Source organism: Scomber scombrus, chromosome 4 (genome assembly GCF_963691925.1).
Source record: "Scomber scombrus chromosome 4, fScoSco1.1, whole genome shotgun sequence".
NCBI classification, from domain to species: domain Eukaryota; kingdom Metazoa; phylum Chordata; class Actinopteri; order Scombriformes; family Scombridae; genus Scomber; species Scomber scombrus.
The window spans coordinates 29,728,906-29,751,405 of record NC_084973.1 but is presented as its reverse complement, the minus strand read 5'-3'; the positions used below and the strand labels follow the sequence as shown (position 1 = coordinate 29,751,405).

The 22,500-nt window shown below is 37.3% G+C and overlaps 1 protein-coding gene across 1 annotated transcript in view; it reads right to left on the bottom strand.

Moving 5' to 3' along the window:
- Positions 1-22,500, bottom strand: part of wdfy3 (WD repeat and FYVE domain containing 3) — a 123,436-nt gene that overhangs the window by 100,111 nt on the left and 825 nt on the right. Inside the window, exons 2-6 of the mRNA XM_062416820.1 lie at positions 17,715-17,838; positions 11,234-11,343; positions 3,784-4,008; positions 2,327-2,519; positions 806-992 (exon numbers count right to left, since the gene is read on the bottom strand). Of these exons, the coding sequence (XP_062272804.1) occupies positions 806-992; positions 2,327-2,519; positions 3,784-4,008; positions 11,234-11,343; positions 17,715-17,838 (839 nt within the window). The remainder of the gene's footprint in view (positions 1-805; positions 993-2,326; positions 2,520-3,783; positions 4,009-11,233; positions 11,344-17,714; positions 17,839-22,500) is intronic.

Below are 22,500 nucleotides of genomic sequence, written 5' to 3'. Positions count from 1 at the left end.
TGAACAACAAAAACATGAATGTTGAGTAAAATAAACATATTCCCTTCTAGAAATCATGTGTGCATGTGATGGAGGAATGTACAGTGCATGTCGGGTTTTGTGACTCTGCAGTAAGTAATGTGCTATGTGCATGTGATGGAGGAATAGGGGAGATATTCAACTGTATGTGCATTAAATCTGGTTGTTTTAACCATGATTATGCTTGCTAATTCCCATATATTCCCTTTAATTCCCATATATTCCCTTTAATTCCCATATATTTTTGTTAATTCCCATATATTCCTGTTAATTTCCATATATTCCTTGTTAATTCCCATATATTCCTTGTTAATTCCCATATATTCCTTGGTAATTCCCATATCTTCCTTGTTAATGCCCATATATTCTTGTTAATTCCCATATATTCTTGTTAATGCCCATATATTCTTGTTAATGCCCATATATTCCTTGTTAATTCCCATATATTCTTGTTAATGCCCATATATTCTTGTTAATTCCCATATATTCCTGTTAATTTCCATATATTCCTTGTTAATTCCCATATATTCCTTGTTAATTCCCATATATTCCTTGGTAATTCCCATATATTCCTTGTTAATGCCCATATATTCTTGTTAATTCCCATATATTCTTGTTAATGCCCATATATTCCTAGTTAATGCCCATATATTCCCGTTAATTCCCATATATTCCTTGTTAATTCCCATATATTCCTGTTAACTCCTATATATTCCAGATAATTCCCATCTAGCAACCCTAATCACTAGCTACGGCGAGCTGCAGAGGACAAAGATGTCAGTAGTACCTGAGCATGAGGTCACAGAGGAAGGCGTAACCCTGGCACATGCGGAAATCATCCAGCAGGGTCTGAGAAACGTCGCTGGAGTCTTTGAGGAAGCAAGAGAGACCGGCGAACATCTCCACGATCTCCAACGGCGACAGATCGTCTGATTGCTGCATGTTCTGAACACACGTGGACAGGCATTCCTTCTCTGTAGATGGAGAGAGATTTTGGAGGGGGGGAGGGGGGAGAAAGGGTTAGATGTGTAGAGATAGGAAGAGGAGGAGAAGGAGGGATGGATTTCTGAGGAATTTGGTGAAGTGATGTGTGACAGATTTTGACCTGAAACTGCTCGATGACATTTGAATAAAGAAGCTGTTATGTTGTCTTTTTAAAAAACCTTGTAGAGCCAGACCTGTATTAATTATTCAGCATATTTGGGCTGGGATAAATGTCAATATGTTTTTTTGGAGGAAGGAAAAAGAATCGAGGTCAGATGGAAAACATTAAGTACCGCTGACAGATGCCACACTCCTTTCTCAAATCACTAAATCTCAACGTCACACAGTTCAATGTTGTTTAAGTAGCACTTATTTCACTGCGCTGTCCTTTATCTCCATGTTGAGTCATTTCGGGGGAAGAATAACACTCAAACCGGCTCAAATTTCTTGAGTCATGCTGCAGAAAGTGCAGCAGCTAAAAACAAGCATGCTGACAGACTTTTACCACCTTTACAACAAGCAGACATGCAACACATCTAGTTTTCCTGTTTCTACACAACGATGCACAACGTTGTAAAAAGGTTTGTACACTGCTTGAGTTTTAGTTCACTTTGCTTTGCTACAAAATCATGAGTTATGGATGCTTTGAGGTTCATTTAATCCCATTAATATCCAATGACAGGATACTTTAAAAAATGCCTGAAAAATTGTAACAAACAGACTATTCTTATTGTTTTAGTGTGTCAACTTGTTTTTATAAAGGCATGAAGAGGGTGCACATTCTCTCTTTACATTGATGTGCAATAAATAAATAAACAGTCTATTTAATGTAACTCAGCTGCATGGCAACTGCTTTGCACATGTCTGTTTGGGCTTATAGCTTTATAAGTGGACAGTTTATCTTTACCCAACCACAATTAAATCAACAAGCATGTATACTCAGGGGTGTGAATCACAAGTTTCTACTATTATTATTATATCGATTTAAAGGACGACGATTCGATGTTTGCCGATATCACAAAGTAAAAGCCAGGATTTGATTTGATTCAGGCTCTCTCTTTCTGAATCTGAGCATTACATTTTATACAGCTTCTATATGTGGATTATGTTGCATTTACACATTTTTTCATGTGGCCAAATGACAACCTCCAGATGTGGTTTGAATGACTGGATCTTCAATGTATCTTGTGTGGGCTTGTAGTTTTATATATAGACAGTTTATTATTTACAGCATGTAAAGTGCTACCAGCTGTGACTAACAAACAAACCCACACATATGTTCTCTATAACCTGTACTTCATTATACATATACATATATATATACCGTGTATGTATTTGACCACGTTGACGCTGAGGCCGTGTCTGGAGATGGTGGTGAGCACCTCCCCAGCGCTTCTCCTCCAGGGCAGGTTGTGAGGGGGGCACCAGGACGTGATGGCACTGAACAACAGCTGGAGGTCGTCCTTTTGAGCCAGCTCCTCCGCCGGAGACACAAAGGTGCAGAGCTTCACCAGGATCTGCAAAGAAATTTAAATGAGCCAATAAAACTACTGTTGGAACAAGTAACAGCGTAAATGTCTCAAAGGAAGAGATTTAGGTTAAAATGAAAGAACAAGCTTGTGTCTCGAGGCTATTTCCTGATTACAGTAAAGGATGAACCAACAATAATATATCAGTGGATTCATATTTTTAATGTTGAAACTTCATCTGCTGAATATCTGAGTCCTGATTCCACATAATATTTACAACTTGGGTTTAAGCTCCATCAACAAAACATTATTTAATCAATTTTTTCAACAACTGAAATATGATTCCTGACCTCATAGAAGACCATCATACCGTCCACAATAATGCCTGCATATCATTATTACATGATAAAAAAGTGTCATATCACTGATTGATATCAATGATATAGCGGCGCAATGACGTAACACATTTACGTTCCGTAGCGCGGTGTATCGAGCTGGCAAAGACAAACATATATTACATAAAGTTTCCTTCCTTTAATAAAGTTTCTGTCACATGAAAAGATCATTTATTGTCATGTCAGATGTTACATGGTCTATTCGCTGCCACAAAGTGACGTCATCAACTCAGCTGCACCTGCAAAGTGTGGCATGTCGCCATGGCAACGCACTGCAGCCTCTTTAAAAGGACGTCACACAGCTTCTCGTGGCGCTTTCTTAATTTACGTCTTAGTCCCTCGTTCAACTCAATTCTCCGAAAGCGACGGATGTTATAGCTGGCTGTGACTTAGCCTAATGCTCACTACTGACTGACATGTTACCATAGCAACGCTAGTTAACGAGTAATCTACTGTTTCTATCCTCGCCAAAATGGGAGATATACGGCTCTGACTTCACGTGCAATGGGAATTCAAACATGATTATTTTATGTTTACTGATGAACTGAAAAAGTTACTCCAGGATCGTTTTAAGTTGTTTTTTTGACTTATAAATGAACTCAGAGACTGTTTTGGTTTTGTTTATGGACTTGAAAATGAACTCTTAATACCATTGAAGTGGAATGACTTATTTTAAGATCCCCTCCAGACATGCTTTAGGATTTATATGGATGTTTAGTTTAGTTTAATTCATGTTCTGCATATTTTTCCCCCTCAAAAAAGAAAAAATATTTATAAACCCCTGCAATCACTGATGAAACGTTGTTCCATTTATCACCATATCGCCCACCTCTACCTCATAGAAAGTCTGCATGTAAAAAAAAAACATAATTTTCTAATCCTGTATGGTTACATTTTGTACATTCACATGTTTTTACCTGGACAAAGACTTTCTGTAGCATGGCTCTGCGGTCAGCCAGGGGAAGTTCTGGCTGGTTTTGGCCCTGGCCTGGGGTTTTCTCCTGGGTGGGAGGTGGCGGAGGAGGGGGAGTCGGGGCGGGGGCCGGGGGGGCCTCGGCCATGTGGGGCAGGTCGAAGAACAGGTAGAGGCATTTAACCAGCGTGGAAGGTACAGACATGGTCGTCATGCAGTCCACCGTTTTCTGAAAGAGGGGAAGGAGGATGGAAATATTTATTAATTAGAAACAAGAAATGATGTTCAGAATAAGAGCTCAGAGGACTTAGACGTTAAAGGAGTCTGCAGTATTTTATTGTGAAAATCGATGTAGTTTCCCAGCTCTGTCCTCGTAAAGCCGAGACACAAACGCCGAGGGTGAAGATGTTTTGTTCCTTCTGTTGTTTGGTAAATGGGTTTTTTTTTTTTTTTATATGATACATGGTTGTATTTCTGTAAGGAAATAAAAAGGCAAGAGTAGCTTTGAGGGTTTGAGGTGTGTATTTAGTGTGTGTGTGTGTGTGTGTGTGTGTGTGTGTGTGTGTGTGTGTGTGTGTGTGTGTGTGTGTGTGTGATCACGACAAGGAAAAGGGCTGGAGTAAGAGAGATGGGGTTTGTGCTCACTGAGGCGGATGATTCAGATAATAAAACGCTGCCTCCTACACACACACACACACACACACACACACACAGGCAAGAAGCTCGTCCTGACAAATTACCTCCCCCTTCCTCTCACTAACACACATGAGCTCTCATAAGACAATAACCACACACACATACACACATACACACATACACACATACTGTGGCTGCTTGAGATGACCCTCCCATTTAATGCAGTGCTGTCAGTGAACTCACGAGGATGAATAATACACACACACACACACACACACACACACACACACACACACACACACGCACAAATCCAGTCCCTCAGCTGATCGATGGAGAGTAGGAGTGGGGGAGGGGGGATGGAAAGAGAGCGAGCGAGCAAGACATCAAGAGTGGAAACAAGAGAGGAGGCTTCAGTTGGTAGTGAGTCAGTATGATGAAAGACTGGACTTGTGCACCTGTGGTACTTGTGAAGTGTGTGTTAGTGTGTGTGTGTGTGTGTGTGTGTGTGTGTGTGTGTGTGTGTGTGTGTGTGTGTGTGTGTGTGTGTGTGTGTGTGTTAGTGTGTGTGTGTGTGTGTGTGTGTGTGTGTGTGTGTGTGTGTGTTTGTTTACTGGGTGTGTACAGACATACTGGCCCTGCTGCAGCTCCAAGGTGAAGGTTACTGGGAAACAGTCAATCACAATGAAAACCAGAGAGACATTTTATTGGATGTGTGAGAGAAAGAACGACAGAAAGAAAGGAAAGGAGGGGGGCGAGATGAAAAAAAAAGGAGAAGAGATTGGAGACTAAACACCCAAAAAAGTGCTTTTAGGTTTGTGTGTATGTGTGTGTGTTTGTGTGTATGAGAGAGAGAGAGAGAGAGAGAGAGAGGAGCACACTGGGAATACAGGGCATTAAGGGCATCCAATAAAAGAAGAAAACAGCGTGGAGGTAAAGAGAGAGAGAGAGAGAGAGAGAGAGAGAGAGAGAGAGAGAGAGAGAGAGAGAGAGAGAGAGAGAGAGAGAGAGAGAGAGCTACAAAAACTAAACACTTCTGTTTTATCATCAGAAGGAGGAAGGGCGAGAGGTGAGAGAGGAAGGACAGCGTTAAAGGGAAGGGAGGTGACGTCAGGTTGAAGGGAGGCCAGCTGCCAAGAGACTCCTTTGTGTTGTTTTACTGTCTGAGACACCAGAGGAAAAAAAGGAGAATACACATCTATTAAACCCAGTCAGTCACACACACACACACACACACACACACACACACACACACACACACACACACACACACACACACACACACACACACACACACACACACACACACACACACACACACACACACACACACACACACACACACACAGAAAACATGACCTGAGCAACCTCGCTTCGTGGTAGGTAATCCTTCTTCCTGTCATTGAGCTGTGTGTGCTAACAGCTAACAGCTAACAGTAATACAGCAGTATGAATGAAATGAATGAAACTGCTGCTACACTATCAGAACGATATTATCGGCCAATGTCAACCTATCACAGATATGTCAGTATCGGTGAATATGGTGAATATGTTGTCTGATATGTGCCGATATATGTAAAAAATGTATTCATACCTAATTATAGTAATTTAATTCCCAGTGAAGTTTACAGTTTCAGTGCATTAATGTTATTTTATACAATAAAGCTAATTGTTGAACTGTAAAACATCAGTGTTTTCACATTTGAGGAATTATTTTACTCTCTAATATCGACATCCAAACCCAAAATCCAGAATCAGTTTTTTGGGAGATTTTACAGCAACAGACACAAGCTGGTTAGTTTTAAGATTGTTTAGAAAGGTAGAAAAAAGGACAATAAAATAAATCAATATTATATCGATATTGTGATATTTTATAGATATCGTCTTAGAGTTTGAATATATCTTAATATGGTGTTTTTTCCTGCTTTTAAAGGCTGCATTACAGTAAAAATGTAAATATCTGAGCTTAACAGACTGTTTTATTATCTGTATTTACAATATATTACGTATAATATTGTTCTGAAGCATTTGGTCAAAACTATAGTGATGTTTGATTCTGGTCGTATCGGCCAGCTCTAGTTTTGGGTAGAAAAGATTTTGAGGTTATTTTTGGAGACTCTGAGATGAAACTGTGCATCAAATACTAAAAAACACAAACACAAACACACAGTTCTAAAGAAAAGCCGACAGAGGACAGAGTCAATCCTCTGGTTAGTTAAAGCAGCTGTTAGTGAAACGCTGCAGACTGTGAGTCAAAACATCATTAACTCATATTCACACATATTCCTCTTCCTTCTAAATGAGGCTGAACTAATGATTAGTTTTCTTATTGATGCATCTGCTGAGTTTTTCTCTCAAATAACTGATTCATTATTTGGTTTATAAAATGAAAGAAAATAGCAAAACATGCCTGAAAACCAAGTCGAAATGAAATTCAAATAGCTTTACTTCCATTTATGAGAAAGAAAAGCAAAAAATCTGCAAAAAAGGGGGGGGGGGGTTCTGTATTCTTTCATTTTAATCCCAATTTTGTTGATTTTCAATTGATTTATTTATAGATTAATCAACCAACTTGACTTGATTTTCTCCTTGTGGCTTACTAAACTGACTCGTATCCTGTTTTTTCGTCTAAAGCTGAATATAATTAACCAGACAGGATTTGTAAAAGGTGAAATATGTGTCAAAATACCCTTTTAAATTAAGTACTGTGGTGCTGCAGAGATGTCCAGGCCTACAAAACATCTTTATTTGGTGCAGTTTCCCACAAAAATCACAACATAATCATTTTAATATGTTTTTTAATGAGAATGAGAGTAATGGCATAAAGTTAATCATTCCCTTTAATATCATTATTCATATCAAAATTGCAATATCAGTCAAAATAATGGCAATTGTTCTGCCCTAATGAGCAGCAATTACCATCATGGGTGAACAGCAGAATGATTGAACAATAACTACAGAAATTAGAACTTACATCAACACAAAATCCAATAAATCCACTTAGTATGAATTGTTCTTTGGGGGTGTAAAGAAATCGCTCTCTTCACCAATGATGGAGTGAGAATGAAAACAGATGAAAATGGATAAAAGAAATGTTTCCACATCAAAAAAGGCAGCATAAATAAGCTGTATTTATGTGTATGAGATGTTTCAACGAGTGAGATTTTATGAAAGTTGCAGAAATCAAAGCTGTCACGTTGCTAATTATTAAAAGCAAAACTAAAAAGGACGGAGCTGTCGTGTTATGATGTTAAAAATGTGTGACTCAAGCGTTGTTTCTGATGTAAACACGCTTCTCTCGTTCAACAGGAATAAAAATGTCCTCCCAGTAAATACGACACAGTCAATCTGGTGTCACTTAAACTGACTCGACTGTTTTTATTCCAAATGAAGTTTACAGGAACGCTTTGGGAAGAAAAGAAAGAGAAAGAGAAAAAGCTGAGGAGGCTATAAAGCTTATAAAACAGCCTCTAACAGAAGAGAAACTTCATTTCACTGGAGTGTGAGTGGTTTAAATCCTGTAGTGTTGTTAGTTTGCTGCCGGCAGCAGAGAGGCAACTTCACAAAAGTGTGAACTTAAGCAAAAAGAGACCCTTGGTTTTATTTCCAGACAGTAAAGTTAATGTTTTCCCCTTAAGCCCTACAGTACCTGTTTAATCTGGCTTTTAATAGAACTTTATTTATTTATTCATCCGTCTTTTATTCTATTTTAATTACTTAACTCTGGTTTTACCCACTTTATTTTATAGTGACTTTATTTTATTATTTATTTATTATATTTTATTTGGGTTTTTTACTATTTTTGTATTATATTTCATTTTATTTTATAGTGACTTTATTTTATTATTTATTTATTATATTTAATTTGGGTTTTTTTTGTATAATATTTCATTTTATAGTGACTTTATTTTATCATTTATTTATTATATTTTATTTATCTTTTACAATTTATTTTATTGTATTTTATTTTTAGTGACTTTATTTTATTATTCATATATTATATTTTATTTATTTTATGTTATTTTATTTTACAGTGAATTTATTTTATTATGTATCTATTATATTCTATTATTCTTTATTATCTTTTACTTTATTTGGGTATACTGAATTTTTACATTTTTATCCTACCTCTGGTAGGTTTCTTCATTGCAGATTCATGTTGTTTTTACTGTGTAAAGCACTCTGTGATACATTACTATGTATTAAAGTACTATACAAAATAAAGACTGATTTATTGATTTATTGATCGGACATTGGCCTTGAACATACTATAAAGCCAAAATGTATTAAAATAAACTGTACTACTTCAGCTTCCAGCTTATTTTCCTCTTGAAAATAAAGTACATGAGCACAAGTGTTTGCTATAGTGAAACAATTCTACACTCGATTTAGAAAGTAAGTGTGTTTTTTAGGGAAAGGTGACTCAAAGAAAAACCAGAGTGGAGGAAGGTTTAAAAACATGTCTGAAGATGGAGGGAGAGAGAGAGATAGAGATAGAGAGAGAGAGAGAGACAGAGAGAGAGAGAGAGAGAGAGAGAGAGAGAGAGAGAGAGAGAGAGAGAGAGAGAGAGAGAGAGAGAGAGAGAGAGAGAGAGAGAGAGAGAGAGAGATAAAGAGAGAGAGAGAGAGAGATGGAGAGAGAGAGAGAGAGAGAGAGAGAGAGAGAGAGAGAGAGAGGAAGGAAGCGTTGGACCCAACAATAAGAGAGAATGTCTGATGTGCAGCGGAGCAGGAAAGAAACAGACGGTCAGCCGGGCGACTGACAGGCGAGATGTTGCCTCTTAAGACCTCCAGAGGAATGCAGGCCGAGAAGTTCAAAAAGACGTCTGCTGACCACGTTTAGAGAAAAACACTTTACAGCTCTGTGTGGTTTACATCAGGACATAAAAGCAGCTTCCATGGTAAAAAGTGTGTGGAGCAGAAATCCACTACTGTACTTCTATTAAAATGTGGTATTATACTTGATTTCATATATTCTATTTATTCTATGTTTTAGCTACTTTTACTATCTTATATTATATTAATTTGTAAACATTGCTTTATGCTCCTTTTACGTCCTTTTAATGTGTATGTACTTTATTTGTCTTGCAAAGCACTTTGAGCTAAATGTCTTATAGTTACTATAAAAATTAACTTATTATTATTATTCATTATTTATTTATTTATTTTATCTTGATCTCCTGTTGATGCAAATTGTAAAAATATGACACAATTGAATAATAACATGCAAATGCCAGACATAGGCATCAGTACAATGACTAGGTGAAGTGTAAAATAGGGAAAACTAGAATTCTAGAATTCTAGTTTTCCTAGAATTCTAGAATTGTAGGAAAATTAGAATTCTAGTATTACTATAAAGAAAACTAGAGATACCGCCTCATGATTGTATGTCCCTGTCGCCAGTCAAGCTACAGTTTACATCCTGTCTAAACTCTTTGTAGACTTTAGTATTTAATGAAGGTATTAAGTGTATTTTCCTTGTGCGAGTTCACATATTTGGCCCATAAATCAGATTCTGATAGATCACAAAGTTGTATCCATGACAACAGACGATGCTTCAGATGTGGCTGTCGCTGCAAAGAAGCTACGAATACTAAAACGTGGAGGCTTCACACACATCTTCACCACAGATAAGATCTATACAGTCACCACAAAGATTAGTGACACCAATTCAATATCTGATCAAATGTGAAATACTGTATACTCACAACTTCCCCTTTCTGTTCTTGAGTTATGGCATTGAATCAGTGTTTTACCATTAATTATATAGACTGTGGCAGTCTAACATGGTCTAATTTATGCCACCACAGTTTCACAGTGAGCCAAAAAAGTTCGTACACTCTCCACAATATTCAGTAAAGCATCTCTGCACTAGTGAGCTAGTCACACTTGGATAATCACTTCTGCTTTTTACTTGTTTCAGAGCTGAAATGTGGATATTTTACAGATATTGCCTGTTATTGTTGCTCTCAGAGTGCAACAGAATGATGCATTTGACTTCAAAATGTGCCCCCCGACCCCCCCTAGAGGGTCCGACTGAGGTCCAACCATCATAGTTTCACAATATTTAGTGTGAAACACTGATTGATTAATGGCCAGCTAAGTGTTTGTGACGTTGACCTTTGATCTTTTGGTTATAAAATGTCACCACTTCATCATTTTATCCCATTTTATTTTATTATTTAGACATTTATGTGAAGTTATGTCATAATTAGTGCATGAACTCTTGATTTATGGCCAAAAAAATGTGTTTTGTGAGGTCACACTGACTTTGAACTTTGACCATTAAATTTCTAAATCAGTTCATCCTCGGACGTTGTGTGCCGGATTTAATGAAATTCCCTAAAAGCGTTCCTGATGGGACCAACGTGAGGTCACAGTGACTTTGAACCTTTAACCACTAAAATCTAATCACTTCATCCTCGAGCCTAGGAAACTCCCTAAAGGCGTTACTGAGATATCACGTTCACCATGAAAGACGGACAACCTGAAAACATTCACTCCTAAACTCAGTGCAGTGATTTAAATTTCACAAATGACTTGTGTTTGGGCAGGAAAAGCCGAAATAGTCCAAATGGGATTTTTTTTACTTTTTACTCTACAGAGAGGCTGATGCTATTTTTCTACATGATGATCAAAGAGTGGAAATGCAAATAGGTCAAAGAGAAACAGAATGCTGATAAACCTAAAGTTGTTTCCCCCTGATTGCATCTTACACTAAAACATAAAAGTGCAATCCTTAAAATACACACACACACACACACACACACAAAGACACACACACACACACACACAGAGGTTGTATAGATGAATTTACTGACCTGTCCGGAGGAGGCCAACAGGTTGATGGTGGTCAGAAGCATCCAGCCGCGACTCGCCTCCTCACTCTGGTTCACCTCCAGAAACTGGACTATGGCTCTACTGGCTGCCTCTGGAGGAGCAAACACACACACACACACACACAGAGAGAGAGAGACGAAGACGATGAATATACAGTTAAATAGATGGAAAGTGACAGCTCATTGTTGGCGGGCAGATCGGTTGCCAGAACAATGATCAGTTATGCAATAAATTAATCATCTTGTTGAAATGTGACGTGCAGGAATGAGCAGAGTTGTGGTTGCTTGTGTTTATGTCTCGTGTATAATCCACCTCTGCATATTTAAAAAACAACAAAAACAAACATAAAACAAACACGAGATCAAAGAACAGGTTCACAATATGTCTAGTCTGCCTTAAAACAGAACATATGAACACATGAAAGAGGTTTTCCTCCTGTTCACATACTGACTATTAAAAGATCTCCTTTAACCCTCCTGTTGTCCTCGAGTCAAGGGAGGAAGGGAGGAAGAAAGAAGGAAAGGAGGGACGGAGGAAGGAAGAAGGAAGGAAAGGAGGGAGGGAGGAAGGAAAGGAGGGAGGGAGGAAGGAAGGGAGGAAGGAAGAAGGAAGGAAGGAAGGGAAGGAAGGAAGGAAGGGAGGAGGAAGGGGGGGAGGAAGGGAGGAAGGAAGAAGGAAGGAAAGAAGGAAGGTAATGGGGAGGAAAGAAAGAGAGAAGGAGGGAGAGAGGAAAGAAGGAAGGGAGGAAGGAAGGAACGAAGGAAGGAAGGAAAGAGGGAAGGAAAGAAGGAGGGAGGGAAGAAGGAAGGACAGAAGGAAGGAAGAAAGGGGATGGAGGAAGGAAAGAAGGAAGGAAGGACAGAAGGAAGGAAGAAAGGAAAGAGAGAGGAAGGAAGGAAAGAGAGAAGGAGGGAGGGAGGAAGGACAGATGGAAGGAAGGAAGGGAGGAAAGAAGGAAGAGTCAAAACAGACTGGGTCAATTTGACCCGGGAGGACGACAAGAAGGTTAAATGTGCTGGGAGCCAAAATCCAACATGTGTCCACTCAGATATTTTAGTGCAAAAATGCATTTAAAAGTTCAAAGCTTCAAGCAGTCTGAGTTTGAGTCATATCAAGTGGTATCTGACACATTTACAGTCTTTTTAGCATCAAATTCCCTCTTTGTGTTTTCCTGTTGAGCTGTGGTGGAAGTATAGTAATAAACAGAGGGGCTATGGCACTAGAAACACTGTAACGTTGAAACATATCTACTTGATTTGACTCATTTGGACAAAACTGAAGCTTCATATTAGCTTCAGATAAATTTATAAATACATTTTTAACACAGAAGGAGAACTGTGGATTTTGTCCTGCGTCACTTTACATTGTAAAAACATTATAAAAAGAATCTTCTAATGGTCAGTATGAACAGGAGGAATGATTACAGCAAGAAGAAACAGCTTTAAATATAGTAAATTATCTTTATGTTACGGAAAAGATTACTTTCTCTGTATTCATTAAGTTATGGAATAAGTGGGTCAAATATGTAAAGCCCTCACAGCTGGATTTTGTGGCGGTGTGAAGTGATTTATTATGTAATGCTCTTGTCTTCCTGCTCCTTTAATTTAATATTATATAGATATGTATGTTAAACCTCCTTCTTTTCTTTAAGATGTTCTTCTCTAATCTGTCCTGGACTTACTTGCCACTTCTTTTATTGCTCTTAATGCACAGACTTAATCTCTCCTACACTATATAAAGCTCATAAATCTTTAAAAAATGTATGAATGGCAGAAGAAGATGATATTATTAATTTGATAAATGCATGTATTATAATCTGCAGCCCAAGTAACACAAACATGTCCTGTTGTCATGTGGTAAAAACAAACAGGATAATAACCGGGAGGTAAAAGAGCAGTATAGCAGACATCTGTCTCCCACACACACACATCCGGACACTAAAACCATTAAATTAAACCAGATGTGTTGTTCCACCTGTTTTCTTTGGACGTGGACTTTAGCCCATTTTAATGAGCCTTACAGCAGCAGCCTGATAATCAGTCAGCTTAGTGCAACCAAAAACACAACAAAGGAGTGGCTGTTTTAGTGTTGAGAATGTGATGAAGACAGTTTCTGTTTAGCTTAGATAGCAAACAGTCATCCGTGATCCACCTGTCTGACTAATGGAGCTTTTCCATTATACAGTTCTAGCACTACTCCTCCACTAGGGATAGTACCTGGGACCTGGTACTTTTTTAGTACCTGCTCTGCCGAGGTTCCAAGCGAGCCGAGTCGATACTAAAAATGTGACGTCAACAGACTGCCGGCCACTGATTGGTCAGAAGAGTTGTCGCTGGAAGAGTCATGAGCCGTCCCACACAAGAATCAAAGCCGCCATTTTCAAATACCAACAACAGCGTTACAAGCGTTATCTCTTTCTTTGTGTGTGACAGAAAGCCTCATACAGCAGCAAGTACACCATCGCCTCCATTGTTTGTGTGTTTGTGTCGTGCATATAACGTGCTATGACGACCCCGCCCATGTTGAGGAGGTACTATAGTAATGGAAAACGACCTGGTACCAAACCGAGTCGAGTATAGTAGTATATTGTATAATGGAAAAGCGCCATGAGGTAGAGATATTGTTTGTATTGTACTATGTTATATAGATTTACTCTAATAATGAGACAAAAACGGGTGAGTTGAAACAGGAGCAGGATTGTAATGGTACCTAAAATGCTAACTAACATAGCTACCTAGCTAACAAATGTAGTTCATGATCAATCATAGACAGGCTTGTCTTAGTTAGCCTTGGAGTGCAACACAGTTTTTTCTTCTTTGCATAAATATATACAAAAACAGCTGTGTCATATTTAACCCATATGATAAATAATAAATAAAAATAAATAAATAACAGTAAAATACAGAAATGATAAACCTAAATGTGTAAATAGGTCAATCATTATGGTCTAACAGTGGTAAGATATGAAATAAAGAGGTAAAAGAGCCTCGATACAGTCAAAGTTTGTAGGTTTTTTTCCCAACAGGATAAAGTATTTTCTCAGGACTACTGTAGGATAAAAAAATGTCTGCATTGCAGCTTTTTTCAGATTTCAGTGCCTGAAAGCAGAGTAAAACACTTCTCACGATGAGTCACGTTAGGTGAGCTGACATCACCCAGCATCCAAACTTTATGATCAAAGTCAATATGAGAGATTTTTTAAAGATTAAAAGAAATCTGTTGCAATAACATATTTCCAAAAAGCCTCTGGAGCATGAGGAGATGCTTCCTAGTTAATACTCCACATCTCTGACACATGGAAGAAGCTCCACCATTAATCTGATTTAGTCTACGAGGAGCGTAATAGGTTCTGTGGAAGATGTTATATTGAATGTGTCTGAGTTTGATAGATATCAACACAGGCTAGGATTTATTATAGTATTCTTAATTGTGCTTTATTAAAGATCTGCAGCTTGTTGGAAGGTTATTAATGTAACGCTGGTTGTAGGTTAGCATCACCTTAATTGAACCTATTTTGGGAGTAATGGGGTTTAAGAAACAGCTAAGGTAAAGCTTCTTCAGAGCAGCTTGTGTAACTTTTAATGTCCGCCAAAGGAAAAGACAAAGACTTGATACATGACTTCCCTGTGCAGCGTATCACTCCGCCAAATCTAACATTACAGACAAACTAGAAAGAAGTAGTTCCCAATTTAAATAACAACATCTCCATTTGTGTTTTACAGTTTATAATAGTATCAAACATCAACTATATACTATTATAATCACTTGCCAGCAGCCTCATTTTGGACATTTTATTGTTTTTTTTTTGTGCTGATTCTGCAGACTCTGGCTGTCTAATTACCTGCTGTGTTTGTGTGATCTCCATGGCAACGGTAGAATGGAGTGGGACGCTGGACGTGTTGTTTTTTTCCACAACTTCTCCATCTGTGTTTAATAGTTAGTATAATAATAATAATAATAGTATAAAATGTAAACTATACTATTCTCAGCCTTTTTGGACATTGTTTTTTTTTGGGATATTTTATTGGGTGGTTTTTTTGTGCTGATTCTGCGGGTCGGACTCTGGCTGACCTTTTACCAAACAGAAGAGCAGAGAGGATGCAGGCGTTGACATCAACTATATTATTATCCTCTCTTACCAGTAACCTTTATGGATACATATATTGGTTTGTTTAATACGGACTCCATCCACTCTGACGGCTGTCTGCTCACCTGCTGCTGTCAGTTTAACGTCGCTGAGGGACTGTTTCTGTATTTAGCACTTTGAAGTTTTGTGCTTTATAAATAAAATGTGTTTTTTTTCATTATTATTATTCAAATCATTTAAAACATCCAACCAGTACCAAAATCATATTATATATTCTTCAAACCAATTCTACACAAAAATATATATTTCATCTTACATTAATAAGGTTGTATGTGGAAGATTTTAGACCCTTTGTATAGAGTACAGTCTTGATCTGATCTATATGTAAAGTGACTTGAGATGACTTTTGTTGTGATTTGGCGCTTTATAAAGCAAGATTGATTGATTGATTGATTGATTGATTGATTGATTGATTGATTGATTGATTGATTGATTGATTGATTGATTGATTGATAAGTCCAATATCAAGCAACCTAATTTCCATCGGTTATATATTATTAGGGAATAATCCCAATGACTGACTTCTAATCCAATGTCTTATTTGTAGGTACTTAAAAAGATTATACTCTATACTACACTATACTATATAAATATACTATACTATATTAAATGACATACTACAGATAATTGGATGAAGCTATAGCAAATATACCATTAATATATATATCACCAATCAATTTGATACCTTTCCAAACTTTGCAGAATACTCTCAATAATATTAAAAGGGGTTTTCACAAGTACCGATATATTTAAAATGAGTGTATGGGATTCCTGCCATGCATGCAAAGGTACTCAAAAGAGCCAGATTGTTTTTGGTAATCAAAGCCCAGGAAAAAGAGATAATTGTTAATGGGTGGGATGGTTTAACGGTTTCATTTCGTGTAGCTCTATTGAGAAGATCCGTCTCACATCACACTGCGACACAGTTTGATAATATCATTAACTTCGGTTCCAGCAACAACAACAACAGCTCTGATTAGTTTCACCAGCTGTGCAAAATTCATGAGAAATAAACCCACCAGATCTATTTTTGAATCTCTGACAAAATCCAACAACAAGATGTGAACGCTGATTTAGAGGCCCAGACTAATCGAGCCGAGCCGTTTAAACAACATGTCTTCTCTATTTATGATCAGCTTTGAGCGGACATGATTATTTAAATATGTACTCACAAATCAAAACTGGTTGTTGAGACGACGCCAGAGTACTGCGGAGTCAACTACTGACTCAGTCTACAGCAGAGGCCTGGCCACCAGCTGGAGTGTGTGTGTGTGTGTGTGTGTGTGTGTGTGTGTGTGTGTGTGTGTGTGTGTGTGTGTTTAGACTGTGGTATTACAAAATCAGCGCTGTTCTCTGCATGAAAACAACACATCACATGTTCAGGCAGAGATGGACAGAGATGATAAAAGAGGAGAAATCTGAGACAGGGAGAGAGAGTTGGAGACTTGAAACCTCATTTGTGTGTTATTGTGTGTGTGTGTGTGTGTGTGTGTGTGTGTGTGTGTGTGTGTGTGTGTGTGTGTGTAACATTGTTCCTGTGTGTAGGGGGTGAAGCCACAAAGCTGTAACTACTGTTTCGAGCAGATGCTGCTGGTGAAGACTGAACTACAATATCAGATTTAAAAAGGTTCACTGTAGAAAAATCTATTCTAATAGATGGAAAAATGCTCTTTCTCATCTATAACTGTATCAGGGTAACTTTTAAGACATTTTTAAAACCTCTTTTAAGGAATAAATAATGCCATTGCTGAGTCAACAGTATAATAATAATAATGCAAAAGCAGGATTTTACTGTTGTGGTGGGTTGAAATGGAGCTAGTTGTTTATATAGGACTGCAACTAATGATTAGTTTCATTATTGCTCCAGCTGCTGCTTATTTTTTACTTTGGTTGGTTGCTTTATGTAAAATAATCAGAAAATAATGATATAATAATGATAAATGACATAAACTGAACAAATATAATTACACTCAAATCTAATTTAATATCTTAACTCCTATAATTCCAGACATTTAAGACATTTTTTAGAGCTTGAATATTTAAGACTTTTTAAGATTCTGCAGGGATGCTGTGCATATCATCCTTCACAAGAGTAAATAATAAAGATTTTCAGTGTTTTTAGTCGTGCAAAATATGCATGCTGCAACTTTATAGCACAAATTTAACTGTAGGATTGATAGTAATGAAGGCACAATGCTAAAATCATCACAACACCTTAAATGAGGAGAGAGGAAACAAGCTGTGACAACAAGTAGGCTGGTTATAATGGGGAATAATAATCCAAGATGCATTGATTGTATAGTTATAAAATGTACCTGTGGATTTATTGGAGGCTCTTCGTCTGATCTCGGTCACCATGAGTCGTGAAACCTGAGTGGTGAACTGCAGCAGGTCTGCAAACTTCTCCGTCATGCTGCTGGGTGGAGCGTTCCCGAACACCTAAAGGACAGAGAGTATAAATAGAATATAATAAATAGAGTATAATAATAATAATGTTCACCCTGTAGTAAAAAGGTAAATCAAACTGCAGATTATTGCTTTAATGGAGAAAACACAATAACAAACTGGTCATTATTTACTATTATATTCTGCAGTTCCTCAAAATTACAGCTGTAATCACATCAAGTGGAGACAAACACAAAGTTAGTCTGAAACCTCTCTGGGGTTTTTCCTGGTATGTCCTAATGTTATAACCACAAAGCAACAATCAGTCAAACTGTATTTATATAGCAGCTTTCATCAGGTTAATGTAGTTTAAAGAGCCTCACAGTTGATTGAAAAGCTGATAATAATACAGAACAAGTGTAGACCGAGGAGAACATAAAGAGAAGGAACAAAACGAAAAAATTGAGACCAATGCAGAGAAAACAATGGAAAAAATAAATAAAATAAAATAAAATAAAATAAAATAAAATAAAATAAAATAAAATAAAATAAAATAAAATAAAATAAAAATAATAATAATTCGGATTTAGGATTTATTATAAAATAATAATTAATACAAAATAACCCAAAAATATAATAAAAATCTCAAATGAAATAAAGTCAAAATAAATAAAAATTAAAAATAAGTGAGAATAAGAGAATAAACATTTATTAAAAATTAGAGTAAAATAAACTAGGATTGAATAGATTGAAAAATACAAAACAAAAGTAAAATTATTGATAAAATGAAGTAAAATAAAAGACATAAAGTTTAATAAAAAGCTAGACTAATATAAAAAAATGAAAAAGACAAAAGAAACAAACAAATAAAATCAATAGGAAGATAAAAAGGATAGAATTATAATAATTAAAAAAAACATAAAATAAGAAAAAAGTAGAATCAAATTTTGAAACATCAAAAAATGTAAATAAAATAATTTCAAAAATAGGAAAAAGCTTAAATAATAAGACTATAAACCACTCTGCAGCCTGAGCCTTTGTGGAGCGGATCAGAGATAAACTCCATTTCACTCAACAATCAGCTCATCACGTATTTATTTATCCCCGCAAATCTGACATTAACGTGGGCCCTAAAGGGGTCGCGGAGTCCCAACTGCACTCAGTCCTCTCTCCACTTCTGAAATGTGACATGAATTATGCCACCAGTGAGAGTGAATCACAGCTAGCGTCGGGTAATTAGCTGACGAGTGGAGAGACCCTCGGTGAGCCACTCCAGTTGTGATGAGGACACTCGACGGAGCCGCCTGCAGCGTTCAGACGCATAACAAGCAGTTTAATATAAAGAACGAGAGAGTGAAAAATGAAGAGATCACTGCATGGATTAACTTTACTTTTACATTCTCCGTTTTGTTGAGCAAACACAGAGACTCTTAATTAAAGTGGCTTATTTAAAAAGCTGCTGCATTAAAACCAAACCATCTACCCTTTATTAGTTATTACCCCGTTAATAACCGTCCCTGTATAATTAAACACATCACAGGGTATTTAAACACTGGAGAGTATAGTCACATATAGGGCAATACATCGATATTATACAGGCGGGGAGTTCCTGTCCTCTGAAATGAGGCCAACGCGGAAGTAACTTAAAACTGCATTCTATCAAAAGGCCACCAGGGGGCGACCGTTTTGGTGTCAAAAGGACTTCCGTCTCTATACAAGTCAATGGAGAATTCACCAACTTCTCACTTGATTTCTAACCTCAGAAAACGTTTTCAAAATGTGTTTATGGTCTCAATCGCTAGTTTAAAGCCTTCTTCAATGCAGTGTGATGTTCATTTGTGAAATTTTGGCCTCCGATTTTATATTTGACGATAAAGCAGGGTATGCATTAGGGGGCGTGGCTACCTCATGATTGACAGGTTGATTGGTTCACAGGTTCAGGAGGGCGCCTCTTGCCCCTCCTGATGCCCATATAAGTACAATCCCTGTTTTTATTTTTCCCAGCATGCACCTGAAATTTTCAAGATGGCGCTGCTCAGATCCGATACTGTTGGCTTCCGAGCAGCAGTCCACAAACCAATGGGTGACGTCACGGATGTTACGTCCATTTCTTATATACAGTCTGTGATATTATATAGATATTGTGATATTGTGATATAGAATAAATGTCTTTTCCTGCTTTTAAAGGCTGCAATACAGTAAAAATGTCATTATCTGAGCTTAACAGACTTGTTCTATTATCTGCCTTTATCCAATTAGTGATGATTATTTATCAAAAATCTCATTGTGTAAATATTTTGTGAAAGCACAGATAGTCATCATTACAATATTATTGTGATATCGATATCGAGGTATTTGGTCAAAGATATCGAGATACATGATTTTGTTTATATGTTCATGTTTATCTTTGATTGTGCCGAAGAAACAGATCCAGGATTCGTAGTGACGACTACGTCTAAAGTGAAAGATTAGCTAATCATGGGAAATACAGGAAACAAGTCCAGAGAGCCAGAGGGCCATCTGGTAGAGTACATGATAAGGTCCTATGGAAGAGATAGTGTTAGGTGGTTTGTCCGTGTGGTCGGAAAAATTTGAATTTCTATGTTTTCACTATTATTGGGTTTCATTTTTATTTCTCAAATTGCATGTTTTTATGTTTTTTATTTCCAATTCTTACAGTTAAATGTTTGTTTTATGTAAAGCACATTGAGTTGCCACTGTGTATAAAATGCACTGTATAAATAAAACTGCCTTGCCTTTATATGACATACCGTTTTGTTCAGAAGAAGCTCAGCTAGTTGGATAGCGTTAACATTTCTAGCTAAACTAAATGCAAGTCAAGCATCGAGCTCCTCAGTAAGAGAGGAGAAAAAAAAAAGTATCCTCCTCGCCTGCAGTCACAGCGTTCCTGATATCTGTCATTTCATTATATCGACACAGACGGCAGATCAAATGCATACTGAGAGTCCAGCAGTATAACTCCCATCACTGTTTACTCTCAGGTCTGCTGACTAGTTGCTTTCAGCTGTTCTTAGATTTCTAGATTGAAGCACAGGGGAGACCGAGCCTTTTCAGCTGTAGCCTCCAAACTCTGACAAGCTGCCTCACTGCATGTTTTTAAATCCCATCTGAAAGCACATTGTTATTAACTCACTATGAGAGTTGTATTTTCTGTCTTATACACCAGTTTTTGTATTCTTGCTGTGTTGTTTTTATGTTTGTTGATTGTTCAGCACTATGGTCAACTGCTGTTGTTTTAAATGTTAATGTCCGAATCATTTTTAAATGATTTGATTGGATTTGATTGTCTGCTTGTGTAATTTTATGCATTATTTTTTAACATTGACAAGGTTACTGGTAAATTGTCCATTACAGCCTGCAGCAGATGTACTAAGATGTCATTTTTTATATCATGCTGTGAGTTTAATACCTGGAAAAGCTCTGTGACATCACTTCGCTTTGTCCATAAACCTCATGCTGACACTGTGTGGAGGTAAATGTCTCTAATGACTCACACAATACTCAATTTGTTGTAAGTTTTCTTGTAAATCTGTACTTTGAATTTGTATCATCAACGACCTGGAAGATTTGATTGAGTATGACTCCACACACACAGACGTTTAATACTTTACTTTAAAGGTCACTTAAAGCTACACAGAACAGCTCTTTGTGCTCTACTGTAAGTGTTGCTATGACAACATAATCAGCACCAGTTGACAGGTTAATTTTCATCAGATTTAACTTCCGGCTGTTTAAACAGAGTTCGTGACACGTCTTATCAAGTGTGTATTAAAATCAAGATGTCACCACATGATTTTAATATAGCTCATAGGTGGTATTTCCTTCATGAGGTTGCTATTCAGTTTAGTCCATTACATCACAGACACAGTGGGACAGGAGACTGAACACAGCTTAGAGGCATGTACAATAACTTTTTCCTGTTTTGGGTGTTTTTTGATTTTATTTGACAGTAGCTGGCACAGAGGCTGACAGGAAACAGAGGGGAAGAGAGAGAGAGAGAGAGAGAGAGAGAGAGAGAGAGAGAGAGAGAGAGAGAGAGAGAGAGAGAGAGAGAGAGAGAGAGAGAGAGAGAGAGAGAGAGAGAGAAAGGGGAATAACATGAAACAAAGGCCCATTGCAGGACTCCAACCAGCGACGTTGTGATTATCTGACATGTACAGCAACCATTTGGTTACCATGACGCTCCACATGTTAGATAACTTACACTAATCTGATGAAAAAACACAATATTTGAATGTGAACTTAATCTAAAATGATCAGAATGAATACTTTTCAGTAGACTTTCAACTCAGAGTCAAGTCAGCCAAATATCACAAATCTGCCTCCGAGGTCTTTACAGAGTCTGTGGGTCTGTACAGCAATATAACATCTTTCCTTAAATCCTCAATTAAAATGAGGAAAAACTTTGGTTTGAAAAAAATGGAAGAAATGTCACGAAGAGCAACAGAGGAGGGATCGCTCTACCAGGATGGACAGACGTGAAATCGATGTTATGTGTACAGACAATAAGAAGAAAGAGAAGAAGAAGAAGAAGGAGAAGAAGAAGAACAAGAGAATACGAAATAAGAAGACAAGGAAGAAGGAGGAGGAGGAAGAATAATATGAAGAAGAAGAAGAAGAAGAAGAAAAAGAAGATGAGAAGAAGAAGAAGATGATAAGATGAAGAAGATGATAAGATGAAGAAGAAGAAGAAGA